Genomic DNA, 23,251 nt, shown 5'->3' with positions numbered 1-23,251 from the left:
TGAAGTTACAATGGTACGATCCATACAAAACTACAAATAGAGCCCAAAACACTGGTCTTGTACGGTGCAGTCAGTTTGGTTAGCAGAGGTATTTTAAGAAGAAGACTGAGTCATGTCTCTTTTTCAACAATAATCTACATTTACTGAAGTAGAATTAGTTATTTTATTGACACAAACAAATAAAACAATTGGGTCCAAACATTATAAAAGATGTTCATGTATAAAACAAACCCACTAGTAGAAAGAAAAACAACTAAAGATATTAAAATCAACATAAGATCATAATTCATTCTAAAAAACATACAGGCCCTCCAATGTTGCAAAACAAGCATGTACGGTAATTAAGAGTCTATTATCAGGTTCCACAAAGAGTTAACTCATTTCAGTGGAGTCATGTCCATATTTCTTATGGATATCCTGTGTGAGAGGGCACACAAGCATGTGTCCTTCATTCTGTATGCCAGTCTTACAGAAACACATTCTTCAGCTGGAGTACTGCTCCACCTTCTCATGCCTACTCCCTCTCTGTGAGTAGACAACCTGAATGGTGTTAAAGTCCCTCTCAAATGGTCCTCAATGCACAATGTATAGTGCTGGTATAAAGTGGAGGGACTGATATATCTGGGTCGAGGACTTGATAGATCTTATATTTTGTTTTCTCCTTATTACAATGGTATGTCACCTTATTGTCTCTATGAAAAGCATGTCTATAACCATAAGCATAGTTATGTTTAATAGAAAAAGAAATGTAACCTTACCTCCATAATTTTCAGTCATTTTTCATTTGTTAATCATTTGTGTCGGCTGATGGAATTAACACATGTTGTGCAGAAGATAAAAAATGATGATTTTTTGAATATATATATATATACAGTATACTGTATATATATAACATTAGACCTGGTGTCACTGGATTTATTATGATATGTCACATTATGTAGTACACAGGTGTGAATAATAAAATATTCGATGGCTGAGCTCCATCTAGCTGCTTCAGTTTCAGGGTCCTGATACATGCTTATTCACAGTGACTGTGACAGTACATTAACTTCAGAGCATATTCAGACCCCTTCATGTTTTGTACACTTTATTGTGTTGTAGATTGGATTTTAATTGGCTCAAATTGGCTCAATAACCAATAATGAGAAAGCGTAAACATATTTTAGAAACTTTTTACATATCTGTTAAAAATAAAAAAATGAAATAAAAATTCAAATTTACAGTAGTCTTTAGACCATTTGCTGTGGGAAAATAGATTATTGATTGTCCATGTAATGTATTGGGAATAGTTTCGAAAGGTACAACAATTCACAATGTATTTCAGAACAAAACCAATCTGTCTAATGAACTCTCTGTGGAACTCTGTCATAATATTTCGGTTAGGGATAAAGCAGTGTAAAGGTAGAAAACGTAAAGGTCTGGGTGTTCCCATGATCACAGAGTCATTCAGGGCGGGGAGGGCCTTGCATGGAGGTGGTCTAGAACCGAACAGGCATAGCTGAAAGGGATAGTTCACCCAAAAATGAAAATTCACTCATTATCTACTCACCACTATGCTGATGGAGGGGTGGGTGAAGTGTTTGAGTCCACGAAACACTTCTGGAGTTTCAGGGGTAAACAGTGTTGCAGCCAAATCCAATACAATTGAAGTAACTGGTGACCACTTCTTCAAACGTAAAAAAAACAACAGAAAAATAACATAAAATGCCTCGATACTGCTCCTGTGGTGTCATCTAAGTGTCCTTAAGCCCCGGCATTTAAATTTGACTTGAAACGGCATCATTTACAACATGTTTTTAGGCTAAACGTCATCTGATCTCCTCCTCCTAGTTACTGCTGCAGTAGGGGAACTGAAAGGATGAATAAAGCCAAACACATTGAGGTTCTTGGAGAAAACCTGCTCCAGAGTGCACGCAGCTTGAGACCGGGGTGACCACTCAGTTTTTAGTTATCCAAAGTATACAAGAAAATGCTGAACCTTTGGACAATTATATGCAATTGGGTTTAAATCAATGGGCGAAATGGCAATTCTATTAAATCTTCATTATAATGAAATATTTAAAAAGTGAAGGGGTTTGAAAAGTTTCTGTACTAGTGTATAAAGCATTTAGCCCCGCACATGTGCTGATAAATCAAGATGTCTTAGTGCAGGAAAGAGCCAACATTGTCCCATACAAGAACTACATGTAGGCCTTCATGTCTGTAAGTAATTTATTAAACTCTGCCCCCTCACACTGATTGGTACCATTACATGCACATTAAAAGCATGTTGATCCATTTTTAATCTCTTCAGCTTCAGGATGACTCTGTCCTCCAGTCTGTTTGTCCAACACTGGACAACATTGGATGACTTTGAAATGTGGCTAATGATCCACTGATCTAAACGTCCCAAGAGGATGACAGACAATTCGTACCGATGTCCCCTTCTGTAATTTCATCAAGCATCACCGATCAAAACTTCCACTTGTTCAACATAGTTCATGACAGGATACATATAGAATTACTGATGAGCTTCTGCTCGGCCTCAGGTGGTCTTTGAGATGAATGCTAACAGCTGTGAACAATGTAGCATGCTCAATATCAGCATGCTGTAGGCATTTATCATTTTTCACTCATCAGGCAGAGGTGTCACACATTTTGGCCATATCCAACTAGAGCTAGTTCTAAGGCCCTGGTATTGCACATGCTCTAACACTGACATGGCTTACTAGTACAAACAAATAGAGCAGAGCAGTTATTATTTTCACCAGCCGCACCTGTGCTTTTGTGTTTTGACATGTCAGAATACCTGCTACCTTTTAATAGCAATAGCACACTGAAGAGTAGGAGAGTCGTTCCATCATTTAGTGCACCTTTTACAGTCAGTCAGGCTCTCACCACAGCCACCTCCCAGATACTAAAGACAAATCATTCCACTTTTGTTCTGCATTTTTCAAACATTAGCTCTCGCACGTGTGTTTGTCCAACGTTGAACTCATCTGAAGGTGTGCCCTGGAGAATGAAACAAGGGCTCCTTTGTCCTCGGTAGCTCTATGGATGGCACTCAAGCTAAGTAGTTTACATTAACAGTATATAATCATGTTGATTTTAGTTTACCAAAATGCCAGGGTCAGCAGGTTTTGGCTTTAAAGTCAACCCAAGTAGTGAGTTAACTTGTGAGATTTATCACAAGTATTTACTTCACAAAGCCTACAATTTGTTTAGAAACCCAAGATGTATAATTTGGCTGATGTTGCAAATGATGACAGCCTTAGCGATCTCGCTTGCAGTTTAGGAATGGGGCTGTTTCGTGTTCACAAATATTGACGGCGCTGTGTACGACAACAGAAATAGCATCCCGGAATTCAGTTTTTCACCTCAAAATGACTTTCAGAAAGATGCAGCACTTTAGTTCGGAGCCAGGAGGTTTGGATTCCCCTTCAGCAAGACCTGCCAAGATGCAGCTTCTGTCTGCAGGGAAGGACAAGTGGGCCCTGGGTGGAAAGAAGATAGATAGCTGATAGTTCATTAGCTAGTTAGGCACAGGGAGGGGAATACCGCAGAGGATTGCAGAATCTCCTTTTGTCAGTGTTGCTAAGGAGCCAGTGTTTCAGAGCAGGGCCAAGAATTCCAGCTTAAAAACGCTCGTCTTTTCTTTGTTGAAATTTTGTCGCCTTAAGACGTCATATTTCTGATGGGACATATTGTTTCAAATGAATAAATAAATAAAAATCCTAATACATAGTAGCAAACATGGCCATGTTAAGCCCCAGTTTTGGCCCCGCAGTGGGGGGGGGGAATGGTTGTTGCTTCTCTCCCCACAGCCTGAGTCCAGCCTCGGGCTTGGTCGTCCTCTGGAGATTTGCAGAACACTTCAAAGACAGATCCCCTCTTCTTACATAAAGTATACCCCTACCACCACCCCCTACCGACCCCCATCCCCGCAATAAACACAAGAACTTAAGGAATTAATTAGACACTGGATCAAACACGGCTTACTGAATTCAGCTCACTGAAGATACCAGGAATAGTGTAATCATATGCTGAGCGCTGTATCCCTTGTCATGCGGGGCTATCTTTGATATGTATGTAGAAGCCTGTATCTCATATCAGATCCAGCATGACAGCTTACACTGGCTGTCTCTTGACCCCTCTCTTTTTCACGGAGGGATACAGGGATAGGGATATTTTACAGGCTTTGCTCCTCACACCGAGAGACGGCACCGCGGCCCTGTAGAGATGCAGGGGGAAATTCTTCCTTGATACAGCAGCTGCTCCTTCAAGGTCCGTTCTTTAAAGAGAGTCTCTGCCACGAGGGCACTTCCCCAAATTCATTTTCCCATGGCTCCAGATCAAAGAAGCAGAGGTTCTGATCTGACAAACATCCCATTATCGTGTTGATGTTTTAGGTGAAAAGGTCGAGTCGTTTTTGCTGTGGCCTACATGCGAGTGTGTTGTTGATGTATTTTTGGGGGTTACACTGTGCGATCTAACCATTAACCAAAGTTTCCTCTCCATCCTGACGCAGACTTAAAATCTGTATTGATAAGTACAATGACAATCACATCCTGCACAGAACTTGTTAATTACCCAGCTACACTCGTATTACTCCGTGTGTCGATATAAGTTGATTCATGGCTGCTGATATGAGAGGGAGGCGCTCTACAACATGCTTTAAATGGATTGTATGGGAAATCTATGTCAACATATTTGTCCATATGAATGCCATCCCCTGATAGGCCAGCGGGGCTGTTATTGACCAGAGGTCTGGGGGGGTACATCAGAAACAGGATTACCTAATTTAAGTGTAAAACAGCACAATTGATTTGAAAAAGTGGTCTAATTCGACAGAATATCTAAGAGTAATATTTATGTAATATGTAACTCATCGTTACAAAATAGAAAAATCCTGCTTCTCATCTCATTCTTCCTATTTCATTATTGCAAAATACTTGGCAATGCAGCTTAATGTATCGTATTTGCTGTGTGTTCATTGAATCCAATGAGATGATGCTAAGTACAAATGCTTTTTCTTTTTTTTTTATCTGTGGCATTTTCTGCTGCACAAATCCTCAATGACAGGTGAGGAAAACCATCTTTGACAAGAAGCTGAGAGATCATATCTGAGCTGTGAAGCAGCAGTGGCTATAGGCAATGTTCAGAAGTACACACAGGCAGGATAAACATCAGAAGGGACCCTGCCAGGCAGCTGGTGAAAGCAATTTGCACTGCTTCATTTAGGGCAAAATGCCCCCCTCCGAACTAAACATTCCCTCGCAAAGTCTTTTTTTTAACCACCTCTTTCTCTGTCTCTAAGTCACCTTTTTCAGAGTTTTCATAGGCACAGACACACATCAGCAGTCAAGCCTCCCACTGTGCGCACGATGTGAGTGAAGCCACCCGTGCATCAGGCTGGGGAAGCCAGCGAAACCAGCCTCCCCTACCATCTCACTATCTGCTGATCAAAGAGCTGCTAAACAGCCAGAAACTACAGCGGGTGCAAGAGCGGAGCATGCACAGCAACACAATTAGCAAGGAGCACTTTTTTATATGCTGAATTCCACTCTTGATCCCTGACATTTTCACACACAAACAGAGCCGTGCATATGTGTGCATACAAATTAGGGAAGTCTGTATAGGAACACAAACACACAAATACCTCAACTTAAAACACTCACACTCACACACACACACACACACACACACACACACACACACACACACACACACACACACACACACACAGTGGATATAAAGTAAGATGGACTGTGGTTTCACCTGTGAGTGCCACTGATCTTTAAGCTGCTCAATTAAAGTTAGTGAGGAGCCTATAACAGGGCGAGGCGAGGGGAGAAGGAGAGAGATCAAATGAAATACAGAGGAAATCCTGGCAGGACAAAGACAGAGAGTAAGAGTGTGTCTAAAAGAATCATGTGAGAGGGAGCATATGAGTGAGAGATCCTTTCCAAAGCTCAGTTGGCAGAGCATAGGACTATAGGATGGGAATCCTGACATCTTTAGGTTGCTGGTTTAACTCTGGCTTGAAGGAGTAGTGTTTTGGACCTGAGTATAATGACAATAAAGATATTTGAAACTGAAATTGAGAGAGACAGGGAACAGGTTAACAAGGGGAAGGCGGTGCAAGAGATGGATAGAGCAGAGTTGGATAGAACAGAAAGAGAGACGAGCGTGCATCCAAAGGGAGAAAGACAAAGGACGGCAGTAAAAACAAAACAAAAAAAGTCACCCAGATATTCAGGTTAATGAATTGTCTCCCCAGTTAAGTGATCAGTCACTGTTAGAGTCATTTTAATTGGAAAATCCCCTTAAGCTTGGCAGCAAAAACAGAGGTCACCTCATGTCATTAACACTTCATCAGCGGCAGTCTCCACCGCCCTGGGCTCAGCTCATCCACATCTGGCAAACTAAGCAAAATGCACGATCAGAGAGCAGGTTTGTCTTGGGTGTGTGTGTGTGTGTGTGTGTGTGTGTGTGTGTGTGTGTGTGTGTGCGTGTGAGCGTGAGAGAGAGAGAGATAAGGCAGCTCAAGATACCAGGTGGTTTAGATTTAAGATAATCTTTGAGTGTACAATCATAGAAAAGGTATTTCAAATTAAATGTCGTATTTTATCACGTTTACTCTATTTTAAAGTAGAATATGTCATAATGGATGTATCCTAAAATAGAAGTAAAGCTAAAGCAAATTAAAAACACTTTCCACTAGTAGATCACCAAGTTTTCATCGTTGTCTCAGTTCCTGTATTGTAAAGTTTTGCAACACAGAAGAACCATAGACATAAAAGATGGGCGGCATGTCAGCAATGCATAAGTGAAGCCAAATCATCTTGATTGCCGCCTGTTGGCTGGCTGCAGTATAAGTTCTAAACTCAGCATCCTCCATGTTAGTGGATGGGACATGAATAAGCTAAGAGGTCAAAATAAATCTTAAATAAATGTTATTCATTGATGATTTCTGTCATTAAGTTCTTATCACACTGATGTAAGGTCAAGGGCTCATGTTTCTAATAAGTCTGGTTTTGTAAAATTTATTGGATACTATAAAAATGGGCTGAAACGTTATGATTGACCGCTGAGACTAACGCACGATTGGTTGAGCGCACGTATCGACAGGATCTCGCTACCCTGGCTCCACCCCCAGATCATTACTGAACTTACTACGCTTGCACCTAATGTGCAAAACGGCAGCATTCGTGTCAGGGATATTTAAAACAAACACATTCATGACGGCAGAAGAAATGCCGTCAAACATTATTAATGAGACATTTGAGAGAGAGAGCAGTCAAATAACAGTAAAAACATTATAATTCAAATGAAAAGCTTTTTTTTTCTCGTAATGTTCTGCACACTAAAGCCAATGCCAAGACATTCCTGGGAGCAGTGCCAGGTGGGAGTGAGCCCCAAATCTGTGGAAGGGATCTGGATGTGGATCCTCTACTGTAAAAGGATCACACACGCACACACACAGTGTATGTGAAACGGCTGTGGCTCCCTTCACCGCCACTGCTTATTCAAGTGTGCCCTCCAATGGAGGAAAACAGGTCATGTTGACAAAACAGACTCCTCTGCTGGATGTTAAAGTGATACTTCTTTTCCCACCTGTATTTGGAAAATATTATTTCCCCCTCTGACTTTACTCCGCCTGCAGGTGACAAAATCAATGAGTGGATTTTCAACAACCACTTAACACATAAACTCTGAAATTACACTTCTAGAAGGCACTTCTTCCCATTTAGTCTAATATAAATCAAAATTGGCACAAATATGAAGTAAACCTTGACTTCAGGAACAATTCATACCGAACCAAATTCAAAAAGAGACCAAATACGTTTCTTTCCCTGGAGTCTCACTTTCTGATCATATAAAAACAATCCGATGAATCACAGACTTCACTTGTAGCATATGTTCATTAGCGGCACATTATAATACAGTTTTTGGAAAGGTCGCTGAATGATTGCAAGGTTCTAAACCAAATGCAAATTCAGTAACTGATTGGAAAAGCACCGTAATGTGATTAAAATGATATGCAGATGAGTTCTCATCAGAGCGGCCTATCCATTAATGAGATGATATTTCAGTGTACTGTGTGTGTGTGTGTGTGTGTGTGTGTGTGTGTGTGTGTGTGTGTGTGTGTCCATGGAGGCAAGGCTACAAGCATATGTATAGAATGTGTGTATGTTAGAGTGCACATTCACTGTCACGGGAACATTCAATCAATCTACCACTGCTCTTTACTGCAAAGTTTGATTAAGACATGCATTAATTAACAGATGGAGCTTACATGACCAGTTCCTCTACTCTTAGGAAAGTTTAGAGACAAAGGTGTGTGTATGACCATGTGGAATTTTACTAGTCAGGAATGAGTTTTAATTCAGGTTAACATCAACAACTGAGAGAGGAATATTATGTCTTTGACCCCACTAAATATTTATTTTTCACAGATAAATTCAGTTGCTTTACAGATGAAGATTTTTCATTTAAAAAATCATACAATACACCTCAACACTTGAGGGTCCCCTCTAAACCTCTAAAGTTCAAATTATCCAAAATTTCACAGAAAACCAATCACTAAATAAATATTGTGATAACGATTTTTCCTCTATATTTTCCAATCAATCATCACATGACTGTTGACCGGATTTATCAGGTGACCCTCGGGATGGTTCCAACCTCCAGCTTGGGAACCATTTTAACCACATTAAAATAACAAACTTTATCTAAGGTAGATGAACAAGCTCCACGTCAACTTACTTAAACATTGCATCAGTGTTAACTAACAATTCCAAAATGATTATATCTCAGCTGTAGGACACATAATACTGCAGAACCAGTGCTTTTACTTTGATACTTTGAGCACATTTTCCTGATGTCACTTCTATACTTTCACTCAGGATTTTAAATGCAGGACTTAATTTACGTAATTGGATATTTGTGCATTGTTGTATTGGTATTTAAATGTTTATTTCACCAATAATCAATTGAAATAGAAAATAGAAAATGTCAAGAAAGATGTGTGTGTGTTTTTTGTTTGACAGGAATAAAACGTGATATTTATTTAGCAAGCTGATATTCATGGGGCTGAACAGAGCTATACATCACCCTACATCATCAGCTTTAGAATAAATCATGCCCCACCTACTACAAACAAGTTGACTCATTCTGTAACACTATCAAACCTCAAACTCCACTGCCGTTTAATCGAGAATTGTCTTGCATCATCTCATACGCACCAAAACCTGATAGAGACAGAGCTATTTTATTAAACTTAAATTTCAAAAGATGATAAATGTTCTTTCTTTCATCCTGAGACTCAACGCCCATTCGATAATGATGAAACAGAATGTAACTGCAAAATTTCAAAATGAGTCCCAAATTTATGGGGAAGGGGATGAATCCTGGGTATTTGTGTAAATGTGCGATGAATCATAAATCTAACGTTGAGCTTGATCAATTCCAGAAGAGTTCTTTATTTTGTCAGTATTTATTCAGTCTTCATGTGGGACCTGTTTGTTCAATTCTGCAGGACGACAGCTTTCTTTACCAAAATTCCCCCAGAGCCAAGCACGACGGGCGACACAACCCCACATGCTGCTTCCACAGACAGTTCCAGTCGTCATTTGGCAGAAGTTACTGAGCAGTTTATCTGAAAATCCTCCCGTTCAGCAAAGCCAATGCAAATTTACTGGCACTACTGGAGAAAATCATTTCTTTTACACCAGGGATTGCACATAGGAAATCATAGATTAACGCTGGTATGTAGCGTTAAGTGCCACTAGAGGGCAACAAAGACCAAATCAAATCTCTGTGAGTACTGAACCAAAAATTCATTCACTGGCTCTGAAACTTTATTGTCCCTCCGCAGGTTTCCTCGTGTGGATTCATTCAATCTTCTGTGTTCTAAATTTTGCAGTACTAATTGTATCCAAAGTGTTATCCATAATTTTCATCGCCGTGTTTTTGAAAGGGGATTTTCAGTGGACGTTATGCAAAGCACAGGCAACTAAAACACCTCATAACCAACACATCCACTTGGCTGTATTCTTATGAGTTACACCCCATGAAAGACATTATTTACAATTATGATAAATCAGCAGTCAAATATTTTGTGGATTCACAAATTGATTATTTGTCGGGTCCACTTCACGCTCACAAAGATTTATACCTTTAATAAACACCAGGTTACACAATGCAGTACTGTTCCAATATATTCCAGTGTGAAAGGAGAGAGAGCATCGTTAAATAATATACAAACATCATTAAGTAAACATGTTTCCGCATCTTGGTGCATGATCTGCCGAACATTTGTGTCATTTCCTTAATGCATTTAAAATGTTTTTACTGTTTCCCTTTGCTCGAGTGCAGATTTTGCGCATATCTAAATCTTTGGCACTGTTGTCATTGACTACATAAGGAAATAGTTTAACGTGACAGCTTAGCTTTCAGTGCAGGGAAAGTAAAATTCGACCAAACATTCAGTCGCAGTCGACGAGATTAAATGGAGGCTACTTCTTCATGTGGAGAGAGACATCACCAGGTTATGGTCTGTCTGGCTGGGTTGTTCTATCTATTTACAGGAGTAACCTGGTAGACGAGTTCATGAAAACAGTACGTGCACTTTTACTTTTGTCACACAGATATTTAACGGGAGTCAGCTCAGATTTTTGACTGTGGCCCAGCTCCAGCTCCAGGAGCCAAATCTCCGGCCCACTGTTTCCAAAACCAGACCCAACATTTCACAACAAGCAGCAGAAATTGCCCTGGTTCTCACTCGTGTCCGTTCTCATTCAATTTTCTCAGGAGGAACAACCTCCATCAGCAGCTGCAGATGCATAGTAATAGGCCCTGCAGGGGAGTAGAGGTCAAAGATCATATCAGCACTGGTAAGGTTCACCATGGGGTCAGCACAACGTGACACTGCATGTCATCCATCTGTTTTCTACCTTTTTTTTTTTTATTAAATTTTATTCTAATGATTATGAGCCAGTAGAAATATTTCAGAAGCTTAGAATTTCAGTAATAAAAACAAAGTAAGCTTACTCATGAGTGTGCGAGCCCATTTGACCTTCACGTGGACGAAAGGGTAGTAGAGGAGAAATCCGCTGAAGATGAAGATAGCACAGTAGAGGTATTCCAGTTCTGGCTTATCAATGATGGGGGCCAGGACTAAGTAGCAGGACACCAGCACCATTATTACTGGCAGGACAATCGGCACCTTCAAGTAATCACAGAGTTACACAGGATAAAGTGTTTAGTTTTTATTTGTACTTCTACCCTGGGATGCAGAATAAAGAAAGTATATCGATTATTCCAGGATAATATGGAAATATTTAATTTAACTGTGTTCTGTTATTGTATACTTTAGCTATTTTTAAATTGGATGTGTTTGCTATTAATGCTAGTGGGTGATAATGCCAGTGTTGTCTAAATGTGTCTAGACATTAAATTATCCAAATCAACGACAATATAAATATAAATTTACAACAATGTAAATTGCTATTAATATAGATACAATATAAATTGTATAAATTATTTTGTATGTTTAGTAATTAAATACAGTAATGCAAAAATAGAAATAGCTGCTGGGATGAAATAATACAAGAGGAGCGATCTCCGGAGAGCTTCACCTTCAGTGGTCTATGGAGCTCCTTCCTAGTGAATCGCATCACTATGAGAGCCAGTGACGTCAGACCATAAAACATCCACTGAGCAAAGCTGAAGTAGTTGATGAGGGTGTTAATGTCTGCTGGGACAATGTAGAAAATAGCCAGAAACCCCTAAAACATGAAACAGGAAGTTTTAGGGAGGACATTTTATTTACCTAAACTTATCTGGATAGCAACACAGTGAATGACGTAAAGTAGTAAAATTAAACACATCGACTCACGTTGAATATGAGAGCAGGTGATGGGGTGTAGCGCCTTAGACTAATATAGGATAGAAGTTTCACCATGTGACCCTCTCTACCAGCCACATAGGCCAGTCTGGGGAGAGAGAAAGACATAAATATGTTTTATGATGTTGAATACTCTTTTTGTTTTATGATTTATTTGATGTGCTTATTTACTTATTTAGTTTTGGTTATTTTGCTTTATTCCATGTCAATATGTGAATCGAAAAGTATTGCACATGAGTTTTACGGGATTGCCTAACTGAACAGATGAACTATATAATATCAACTTATGTTATGGCACTTTCATATGAATTGTTGCATACAATTCAAACAATAAAAACTTGTTTTTCCATCTCTAATACATAAGAACATTCTCACTTTGTTTGTGCTTTTTGTCTCATACACAAATAAACACACTACACAGTTCTACAAACACATGACATCTTTGTGGTTCCTTTATAATGTGACTTTTTACCTGCCAGCAGTGAAGCAACTTCCATTGGCAGAACCAAACGTGGAAAAGACAACAAAGAGCGGAATGATCCACGACATTGGGTGAAGAACTCTGTCTCCAAAAGTCTGAGGAGGCACACAGGTGAATAGGGTTATTCATATCACTTCATGAAACCATTATTAGGTGCATTATCTTTTTGTTAAAATTTTGCTGAAATGTTATGTTTAAATAAATGTCTAATTAAACGATGTGCTAGTATGCAGGAAATTACAAAACCAGAATCTGAACGTTGGAGGAGGGCAGGTTCAAATTTCTGAGTCAGAGGATTTTGCATATCAGAAAATACTCAGACCATGGCAATTTTTTGTGTTTTTAGGAATAAGATGTTGTAAAATTCTGGATGATGAATGATATATCAACAAACCACTTTGTAAAGCCCTTTGGGATATGGACAGAAAATTTCCCTTTTTCTTTCACAATTGGTTGTTGATACAAGGGATTGACCTGTTTGCATCTGATAACATTGTGCAGAAGAGAAAGTTTTACAACTGTGATGACAATGATTAAGGTGCAGAGAGCTGTGTTGTTACTTATTGACAGAAGCAAATAGGCAAAGTGTAGTAAAAAAAGTTTTCTTTCCACTAGTTTAAAGGACATATATAGAAGAAAAACAGCCCAAAATCTTGGGATTGTCCAGTGCATGAAAGAAATATCTTTGTCTGTGGCATCTCAGGTCCACAAGGGTAAGTGTGTAGAATTTAGGGACATCTAGTGGTGGAGTTGCATATTGCAGCTGAATACCCCTCCTCTTCCAAACATGACAGAGAACCTGTGGTAGCTTTCAGTTGTCATAAAAACTCAAAAGGTGTTTAGTTTGTCCACTTTGGATACTTTAACTACTGTGACTCCATGGCAGCCTTCTTACCACAGCAACAGCTGGAGACTGCAGCAGTTCAGTGGTCGTCATAACAGTGAAGTAAGAGACGTTGACCAACACATAGCAAACAGAAACCAAGGGGATCCCAATGAGAATGGCCAGTGGCAGGTTCCTGAGAGACATTAACAAAAACATCATATTACAGAGGGAATCTTTTAACAGGAAATTCTCTATTCAAAAACTCACTTTGTTCAGTGTTCCTGAATGAACTGTGGTGCACTTAATTATAGTGTAACTAAATTACTTTTTATTCTGACTATTAACTAATTTCAATAAAAAATACATCGTATTTTATCTAAGTTCAGACTTGAATTGTAGAGGGACACTAAAAACTACAAAAAAATGTATTTGACAATGAGTCCTTGTCCTACCTGTATGGGTCTTTCAGCTCCTCTGTGATAAAATTCAGTTGATTCCTGGGAAAACAAATAGAGGGTTACTCTGAAAGTACCATCCTGCTAATAAAGGCCAAGCCAAGATGAAATAATTAAAATCTACAAATCTGTATAGTTTTTTAATGATGAGCTTATCTTCTCTGCAAGACCTTTAAAGGCTGGACCGCCCTCCTCTGCACAGCAGTGTGTACTTAACACGTATAGTTTTACTTGCAGTGCTGACCCTATGGAAGGAATCGCTGTAATCCCTCCTCAGCATCTTCAGTGTCAGTGACATGGTATTTAATGTGACATTTCACACAGGCTTTACCATCTAATTGGCCCTATTGGTACAAAAGGTTAAAACCTGACACTTGCTTTCACCGCTGCAATCCCAGCAGGAGTCAGTCACCTATTCAAGCCCCCTCAGAGAAAGTGACCGGCGACTGTGACTGCACACAGTCAGGTAACAATGCTCTGTGCCAGGATAAAGATGGCGGGAGGCCACGTAGAAACTCCCAGCTTGTCACAACACCGGAGATACAGGCATTGCTGTGGAAAGCCTGCAGTCAGACATATCAAAATAACTCACCTGTGACTGACTCAGAGGAGAATGTCATCCATAATGCTCAGTGACTGAGACACTCCAGCAACCATGCTTATCAGGGAGGTGGTGGTGACAGGCTTCACCTGCTGGTGCTCTGTGATGCACAAACAACTCTCTAAACCAACACCGACATATTTTACTGTACAAGCACAGACTCAGTAAAGATTAAAAAACACCCTTTGAGTATAGTCATGGATAGTATTGTCTAATATACAGAGGGAACAACTGAGGGAACTGCTGCCATTAAAGGAAACATATTCTGCTCATATACAGGTTCATAATTTGGGTGATTGTTTGAAAAGGTTGCAGTTCTGAAAATGCATCACTTTCCTCAAACTCTCCATTGCCGTTGCTCCTCTTTTCAGCCTCTGTCTGAAATTCTCGGGTCAGCTCCTGTCTCTTTAAGGCCCTCCTCCAGATAAAGCCCAGTCTGCTCTGATTGGCCAGCTGGCTCACTCGGTTGTGATTGGTCATCCAGCACTGGGTAAGAAAAGTCAGCCTGTGCTCTCACTTTACCTGACTTTGTTTGGGGTGTGCCAGACTAGCTGCTAGGTGTGCATTATGTAAATGTGGGGCATGACATCACAATGATGCAGAAGTATCGGTCAGACGTACTGACAAAGTATTTCAGGGGCAGTCTTTTGTGGGGGAGACTTTTTTTAACCTGCATATGTTTTAACTTTAACACACTAGAGGAAAGAAAAACTGAAAAAGTATTATAGGCTATGTCTCCTTTATATCTAGAAGGGCCTTGATGATTGCTGTCAATGAGGCTGACTATACAATGGTGTATGTGGGCTCAAAAAGCCTGGTATCTGATCACCCTGTTTCTGTGAACTCATAATGTGGAATACGACCTGCTCTGGAGACAACAGTAAGTGTGACTCAGGGTAGAAGCCACACATCTGAGGAAAAGGGCAAGAGGCAAGACAGCAGCTGAAAGGCAGGGTCATGTTCTGTTGTGTTTCTGTGTCCTTTGTGCAAAGAAAAAAACAGTGTGCCACTGCCACATGAAAAAAAGACCACAACATGGATGCTGAGTGGGGTCACAGTGCTCCTCACATCGAGTCGGTACAGCGCGAAAAGGCCCTTCCGTGCATTGCTTTGTGGGAGAGCAGGGTCAAACCTGTTCAGCATGTTAAAATGAAACAATGAAGTGAAGTGTGACTGTTACCATCCATCATAAGCCCAAAGCCCATTATAAAATGCAAGTCCAAATCCTCCAAAGGACGATGACGCACCATCAAACGTATTTGACAAAGTCTCAGTGTTTCCTGCAAAGATACAAAGAAATAATCATATTTAAGCTGGGCTGCAGATTAAAGACACTGATAGTAGAAGTAAACCCACCTTGAGCCAACATAACCATGCCAGCTACCACTATGACGAGGATGATGAAGAGTTTAGCTGCAGTGAAGACGTTCTGCACGTAGTTCGCCAGTTTGACACTCAGACAGTTGACTGAGACGACCATAACTGAGAAAAAGAAAAAATACAAGATTCTTACTTAGACGTTTGAAATACATGGCATCTCTCAAAGATGATTCATTATTTGTAACACCTCTGTTACCTGCATTTCTTTTTCTAAAGTTTGCGTTTTTCATAATGTTGAGTGCACTGTTGCAGTTTTTATGTAAGTTTGTATTTAATGTGGAAACATTTCAGTGGTTAGCTGCCTTCGGAACTTTGTATGTTACTCTACAGTACGACATGTTCCTATTGCCTTTTTTTGATGACTGACAAAAACAAAAGACTTTAGTGGCCGGTCCAGTTTTAATACAATAAAATCTATAACAACTACTTACTATACAGATTTGAACCATTAACTCAGAGGGATTAAAGTAAAAGTTACCTATGGCTGCTGCTGAAAGACACTTGGTAACAACAACGGGAGGAGTGCAGCCGGGGTAGAAAGGGGTGGAGGCGTATTCTGCGAAGCTCAGCGTGATGATGGCGAAGGCGGAGGGCTTCAACACCATGACGGTGGTCCAGGAGTAAAGGTAGGCGACAAGGGGGCCGAACCCTTCCATTAAATATGAATAATCTCCTCCTGATTTAGTGATCATGGTGCCGAGCTCAGCGTAGCACAGCGCTCCTGGAGACACACGTACACACCCAAAGAAGAGGGGAGATAACAGAGGGGGATTATATTCAAACTCATACCCTCACAGTTAAAACCAGTACTTTTAAGATTATACATTTATTTTAATAGCATCAACCCCAAGCTGAATAATGCAACCGCAATTGATGACTATGAGACTAAACACTAAACTATTGCTAATTTCGTCTAGTGTTATTTAAAAAAAAAATTTTTTAAAGGCAGCAAAACTTGGTTCGGTAGACTTTACAAAAGAAATAGTGAAAATTAATCAATTTTGTTCAGGAGATATTTTCCTATTTTTCAAGATGATCAAAGTTTCTTTGGTTTTATGGCAATGGAAAAATAAGCACAACCCGGGCACGTTGACCTGACTCCATTACATGCGGTAAAAAATATTTATTGCTTTTTAGTGTGTCAACGATTTGCCAGACTTGCAATCCAACCAATAAACTTTAACATTTACCACCATCATAATAAAGGACACAGAGTCCCACATATCTAGATTCTGAGTTCTTAAAGTGCAGCTTTGCTCCATTGGAAATCATGACATTTTTACATTTAAAAAACAACAATGATTAATATTTTTGTTGATAAATGTCGAAACACACCGACTGAACAGTTCAACAGCTATTTAGCTCTGTTTGTTTTGTCCGTTTCTCTGCATTTAGCTATTCTGTCCACTGGGGCCCTTCAGTCATGGAATTATGACTTACAGCTTTTTTACAAGGACAAAGATCACCAGGGTAGGTTTTTCTCTGCACTGTCCCAAAGTGCTCTCTCTTTGAGGGAACTGTTCGGTTTCTCTCTGTAATATTGTAAGGTCTCAAATTCGCCTTGAAATAATGCATCTTATTTGGTGCTACACAAATACATTTTGAATTGAAAAACAAGTACTGTGAGCAAGTTGCTTCCTCTGAGAGAGATTTCTAATCTTCTCCCTGCACAGTTTGACCTGCTGATTTGTTTTTCAGTGTTTCCTTCCTCTGAACCTCTCTCCTCTCGTGTTTTTGTCCGAGTTCCATCCTTGTCTGTCTGTGTCTTCACCTAGAGACTGAGACACGACCACTCCCCAAGAGTGAAGTAAAGTCATCCTGATCGCCTCCCGGTGGCCGGCTGTTGTATAAGTCATAAACATGGGACATGGACATGGGCCAAATTAAAAGTTAAAGTAAACATCAAATAAAAGCTTTTGGGAATTTAGTGTTAATTTTTCAAATAGCCTTGGTTTTAATTAGATATTTGAAGCTGTAAAAATAGGGTGAAACGTCATGATTGACACCTGAGACTCACTCGCGATTCGTTGAGTGTGTCTATCAGTGGGACCTTGATACTTCAACTCAACTCCACGATAAATTTATGTTAAATGTGCATGATTGTGACACCACCATCCAGGATATCTTAACTATTGGAGATACGTCATCCATCTTTATTTCTTTTACCATTGCCCTCCAAAATCCCCTGTACACCTACCTACTGAATTCAACAATTGATGCCAGCTCTCCAACCCATATATCGTTTGCAGCCTTTGTAGTTAGACGTGCTGCTTCTCAACCTTGCAACATGAAAGTATTTCCCTGCTCCACTTGCTAATCCCTGTTTTTGTTGGTGTTTAGAATCATCCTGTTCACTCGTGTAACACTCACCGCACTTAGCTTGCCTCGCCCTGCCCTACTTTGGCTTGATTCTCTGCCTGCCTGTGCCTGGACTCTGGACTGTGGATCTTAGAAAAGTCACCTCAGTTCTAGAAGCTAAACCTGAAAATATGTCTGTCTGGTCCTATTCATCTCCTGTTATCAGTTATGGTATCAAATTGTTTTAAACTCCTTGTCTCTGTTTCTTGTCTCCTGGTTCATCAACTTTGGGTTCAGCCTAAAACCAGAATCCTTACTCTCTCTGGAGGAGGCCATACATTAACATGTGTTATAATCAGATATAAATGCAACAGAAGTAAGAAGGTAAGAATGAAGTATGCTTTAGAATAATAAAGACATGTCATGTTCTATAAAGTAATCTAAAATCCCATAAAAGCAATATCTTACACAGCAGTCTTATCTTTTTATATGTGTATTTTATGGTCTTTTGTACATACTGTCCCACAGTGGAGAAAAACCAATAAGTCCAGTTCCTGTAATCCCACTTAAATTCTCACCATATACTCATACATGAGGGGAGGGTATTAAACCTTTCTCCCATCTGATGCTGTATTTAAGTGATGTATTGATTTGCAGTGTGTTCTCACCCACAGTGGCTAACACGCCACAGGCAGCCCAGATGAGGAGGCAGGGCCCCACAGCTCCAGAGTACAGCAGAACAGACTTCGGAGAAATGAAGATCCCAGAGCCGATCATCGTCCCAACAATCAGACAGATGCCACTCAGCAGTCCAACCTGACCAAGCACACACAGAGCAAAAGGAAAATGTTATTAAATGCTCATATTTGAGCTCTCTTGATTGTTATATATTTAGTGAATTTCAGCAGAAATCATTTTCCAATATTCTGGGATTGATGCTGTGATTTTGTATTATATTCATCAACTCTCTCTTGAGTTGGTGGAGAACAAACCAGAGCCATAAGGCAAGTGAAGATCAGACTCACATTCACACCAGTTCACCAAACTCAACACGTCATGTGGACAGATTGGAGATAGACTGGGTTTCTATGTTATAAACACCTCAACCACATGCACTTGATGAGCCAGAAGTTAGAAATCACTCATGGCAGCTTTAAGTTTGTTTGACTTTTTGCTTTTCATTAAAGCTGCCCTGTGTATGATTATTTGGGGATGATGTCATGTTTTTTTCTGGCCGAAAATTACGCCGGAGGGGTACAGAGTCGTCACCCCCCACCCTTTACCAAAGGGAGCCATGCACGGCTGCTGACAGTGTTCATTTTGGGTCTTTTCTTACAGTTTTTACCAGCCCTGTCAGTAATTTACTGCTCCTCTCTGTGTCTCTATCATTCGCACTGTGCACTGCCAACCAAATTGAGCCAAACTGAGCGTGTCCCACCACCTCCTCCACCTCTCCATTTATTGTCTAAGATAAAAAATTCTATTGTTTTTACACGTGTCCGATGATACTGTTTGAGTGTGTGTGAGTGTGTCAGCGAAAGAGAGTGAAAGAAGTGTGCACAAGGTCAGTGTGTGTATGTATGGGTGTGTGTGTGTGTGTGTGTGTGTGGCGCTGTTACCTTTCCCACAAATTTCGGGACTATCATAAAGAAGCTACTTAAATCGTTTATTGTTATCACCTGCTTATAGTGATGAATTTGATCTGGACGTGATCACGATAAGCAGTTTCCACTGTAGTAGAATTTTGTTGGGGGGCGGCACGAAATTTGACAGGGAACCATTAAATTGTATGATCAGCTATGGAGACTGCAAAAAGACCAAAGTTTAATCTTAAGTTTAGACAGTCTAGTTTAGACTCTAAACATGTGTATGATGTGTCTGTGATGGTGCTGGAGGTTTGTACTTCAACCTTATTACTTATGTGTAGGCACAGTTTACACATTCTTTATAATTTTGATGAAAAAATAATCCTTTGATTGAAATGATCTGGTTTGGTAGCATTTGGTTCAATGCCCCCAGGTCCCTTTCACCCGGGCCCCTCAAAGTCCCTGAAATGCCCCTGATATTAATCATTAATATAAATTAATATATCACTCATATGAAACTTTGAAGCAGCCCTAACCAATAAACAAATTTGGTTTTACAGCAACAACATCATTGTTTTGTTTCACAATGTTTTTGGCCACAACCAACAACTTTATTTAAAACTCTTAGAAATCACCTGTATGTCAACTGTCCAGACCCAAACCGCAGAAAGACAGAGTAAGCAACTTCTTGGTGAACATAGTATAAAAATGTTCACTCAGAGAAAAAAGACAACAAGGGGAGGAAAAATTGGATGTGTATCAAGAGGAGAGAGAATCTTTAATTTTAGGTTTAATGAGTTACTTAATATAAAGCAGAAAAACATTGTTCTGCTCTGCCTGAAATGTTCAAGAAGATGTGTTTACAGAAATATTTCAGGTCATGTGCATCTCTTGATACATGTGTAACTGTTTCTTATTTAATTGATTAATAACTGATGCTTGATTTGGCTTCTAGACCCATTAACCGTGTGGCAAACAATTTGCTCTATACTCAAATGCCTCAACAACTGTTGGATGGATTGGCATGACAATTTGTACAGAGATTCATGAACTCAAGATCCTTAATGCTAATGACTTTGGTATCTTTTCATCTATAGGTCAACAATTGTCCAATATTTTTGTTTAAGACACAATAATAACAAAACTAATGACATTATTCTGCAATTATTTTTGTTTTATCGCTAACTAGAAGGGCACTCTTTAGAGCACACACCTCCAACAAGGCTGAACAGTTTCCGTATGAAACCACATTTTAATTTACTAGATCCACATTTTTATTTGGATCTTCACCAAATTGCCTCATAAATATCAGTCTCTTCATTTTTTCATCAAGACCCAGGAATTATTCTCTGAGAATCAATAAAAATGTTGGAAAACGTTATCCTGGACCCTTGGCCCTAACCCCCTTACACGGATCTGCACCAAAATGTAATGGTATCCTCCCCCCGACCCATGCCTGCATCCGTCCACCACATTTTGTGGAAATGTGTCCAGTAGTTTAGTCATAATCCTGCTAACTAACAGACAAAAAACCAACACAGACAAAAACACAACATCCTTGGGAGAGGTAATTAACACACATTGGCAGACTTACACATTAGACTAAGACGGGAAACATAAGTATTGCATCCCTGCATCAAAATGTAAATATGGTCAGTACAAGTTAGCATGTTTGAATTTTGCTCAAAGGGTTGTTGTGCATGAAAATCCTCTAAGTGTTTTCTGTAGACTCTTGTTTATCTGAGTGTCTTACTCATTTTTACTTTGAATGGATGCTTCCAATCAAAATCCATCCCCCACACATACATGTGACACAGATTTAATCATGATGAGTTCCTTTTTCCTTCTCAGCTAACCTGATATGTAAATTCACCTCATGGCCTGTGGGGTTTATGGGGCCAGGAAAGCACCAGTGAGTGGATCACTGCGGAGCTAATGTGTGCAGATGGTTGCAGTGGTACTGCCTGGTACTCTGTCCCAACCCCCATCTCTGTGAAAATGTACTGGTGGGGCTGATCCTGGTGTGTGAACAACTAATGAGACACATTCTCAGGAACAGCCGGACATATCAAGGACAGTCAAACAGATACACACACACACACTCACATCTTTCTGAAGCACAGTGGCCTTAACGGGCTGCTTTTCTTTGGTATGAGCGTCCATGCTGCGGTCAGTGGAGCCATTCTGCGACTCCTTCCCCTTCCTAATGCTGTCGTCATCCATTTCTGTCTGGTAAACCAACCAAAATGCATTAAAATATTACAGTTTCATTTACTTTTATATCACATGTAGGTTGCAAAAGTTAGAAAATCTTATCTTGGCTGTCTTTATAAGGTCATCACCCAGGGTGATAAGATTTAGAGGGGAACACTGTGCCCTGCTGCCAGCGGCCCCAGCATTCCCTCTCTTCTGGTCAAACAATGAGGCTCACACAAGCAGAAGTACCCAGAGAAAATCCACTCCAACGCAAATTTATTTACATTGTTAATCCTCTGATCTCACGGGTGTTTTGTTCCACTACAAGGTGCTGATCCAGATCTGCTGCCCAGATTTTTGACTTTGCACAGTTTTTCTTCAGCTTTTACTAATGAACAGTGGTTCTGAGCCACAGCAGGCGATATATTACAATAATAAGATTTAGGATTTAGGTGTTTTACCTTTTAGAAACACATTGTACAACTTAAAAGCAGCTTTTGCATTCTTATTTTATACCATAAAAGGACAACCATAAATTTGACACACACACAGAATTTAAATCAAATCACTGCAAATTTCACTCAGGGCATGGATCACAGGGCTATTATTGTTCCATGTGTGTTACGTAACATTTGTTGTGAATTGCGGGTGAGATAAAAATGACCTTAATACTAAAGAAAGGGAAGTTTATCATTACCATCTTGTAACATGACAAACACACTGTCTTGTCAAGAAAGATATGATTTTTTGATATAATAAAAAACTGAATTAAATTTGAAAATCACTCTTTTAACGAGCCACTTGATATATAATAACAAATGAATAAATAAGTATTTCAGCAGATGTTTCACTTACATGTATGTCGGACTGAAGCCACTTCAGTGATGCTCCATGAACTTTAGATGTTTTGTTTGTTTTTTTCAAGCCCAGGTACATTGATTTGACCCCTCTATTGATACTGAGCCAAGTTAAATGAAGGAAAGCAGGAATGTGTGGTGCAAATGAAAACCTGAGCACGCCCCTCCGGTGGGAGGATCCCGGGTTCTGATTGGACCTCCTGGAGGAAAAGGGAGGTTGGTGAAGACAGTGAAGGAGAATAAAGGAAAGATAGTTTAGTTTAGAGTTAATGAAATCCACTGATCAGAGCTCAGAGCTGACGTGTTATTTGGGGGGATTTTAGGTTTTACTGTAACAAAACCAAGTTATAAAGTAATTCAACAATATCAGATCCCAATGAACATTCATATCATCATCTGTTGTTTCAGATTCAGCCAATCAATCCCTTTAAAATGCAACTGGGACTCATAATATATACGAGACATTTCATCTCTTCTTCGACCCTTCTTCCGCTCTGAGCTCACTAGACTTTATTCACAATGCTTCTTTGATACGGATATGTGACACCCCTGCATGTGTGCCCATGCACATTTGTGTGTGGTTGTGTTTGTGTGTCACATTCCCCTTCTACTCTGTCCCTCCTTCCCCTCAATACTTCCCTTTACCATTCCTTTACTGCCAGAGATGTTTCATATTATGCT

General features: G+C 39.8%; 1 protein-coding gene across 1 annotated transcript; it reads right to left on the bottom strand.

Annotated features, from left to right (window-relative positions):
• Window positions 1-9,444: 9,444 nt before the first annotated feature.
• On the bottom strand, window positions 9,445-22,670 carry slc7a9 (solute carrier family 7 member 9). The gene is made up of 13 exons (XM_035153860.2): window positions 22,569-22,670; window positions 21,624-21,746; window positions 18,600-18,747; window positions 16,112-16,354; window positions 15,610-15,735; window positions 15,434-15,533; window positions 13,650-13,694; window positions 13,267-13,390; window positions 12,363-12,466; window positions 11,882-11,978; window positions 11,622-11,771; window positions 11,035-11,209; window positions 9,445-10,839 (listed from the first exon to the last, which is right to left on the bottom strand). Exons 1-13 carry the CDS (start codon window positions 22,647-22,649, stop codon window positions 10,778-10,780), a joined length of 1,578 nt encoding a protein of 525 aa, XP_035009751.1. The 5' UTR covers window positions 22,650-22,670; the 3' UTR covers window positions 9,445-10,777.
• Between the last annotated feature and the right edge of the window lie 581 nt (window positions 22,671-23,251).

The sequence above is a fragment of the Hippoglossus stenolepis genome, chromosome 1 (genome assembly GCF_022539355.2).
Source record: "Hippoglossus stenolepis isolate QCI-W04-F060 chromosome 1, HSTE1.2, whole genome shotgun sequence".
Classification (NCBI taxonomy): Eukaryota; Metazoa; Chordata; class Actinopteri; order Pleuronectiformes; family Pleuronectidae; genus Hippoglossus; species Hippoglossus stenolepis.
The sequence above is the reverse complement of the archived record's forward strand: the minus strand, read 5'-3'. Positions and strand labels throughout refer to the sequence as shown.

What these genes read in the sequence shown, in the direction of transcription:
- slc7a9 (XM_035153860.2), bottom strand. Translation starts at nt 22,649, where the DNA reads ATGTACCTGGGCTTGAAAAAAACAAACAAAACATCTAAAGTTCATGGA. An exon ending in TGGCGTGTTAGCCACTGTGG is followed by an intron (nt 16,355 to 18,599) that starts GTGAGAACACAC and finishes GTGTGTCTCCAG; the next exon opens with GAGCGCTGTGCTACGCTGAG. An exon ending in GAGCTGAAAGACCCATACAG is followed by an intron (nt 13,391 to 13,649) that starts GTAGGACAAGGA and finishes AATGTCTCTCAG; the next exon opens with GAACCTGCCACTGGCCATTC.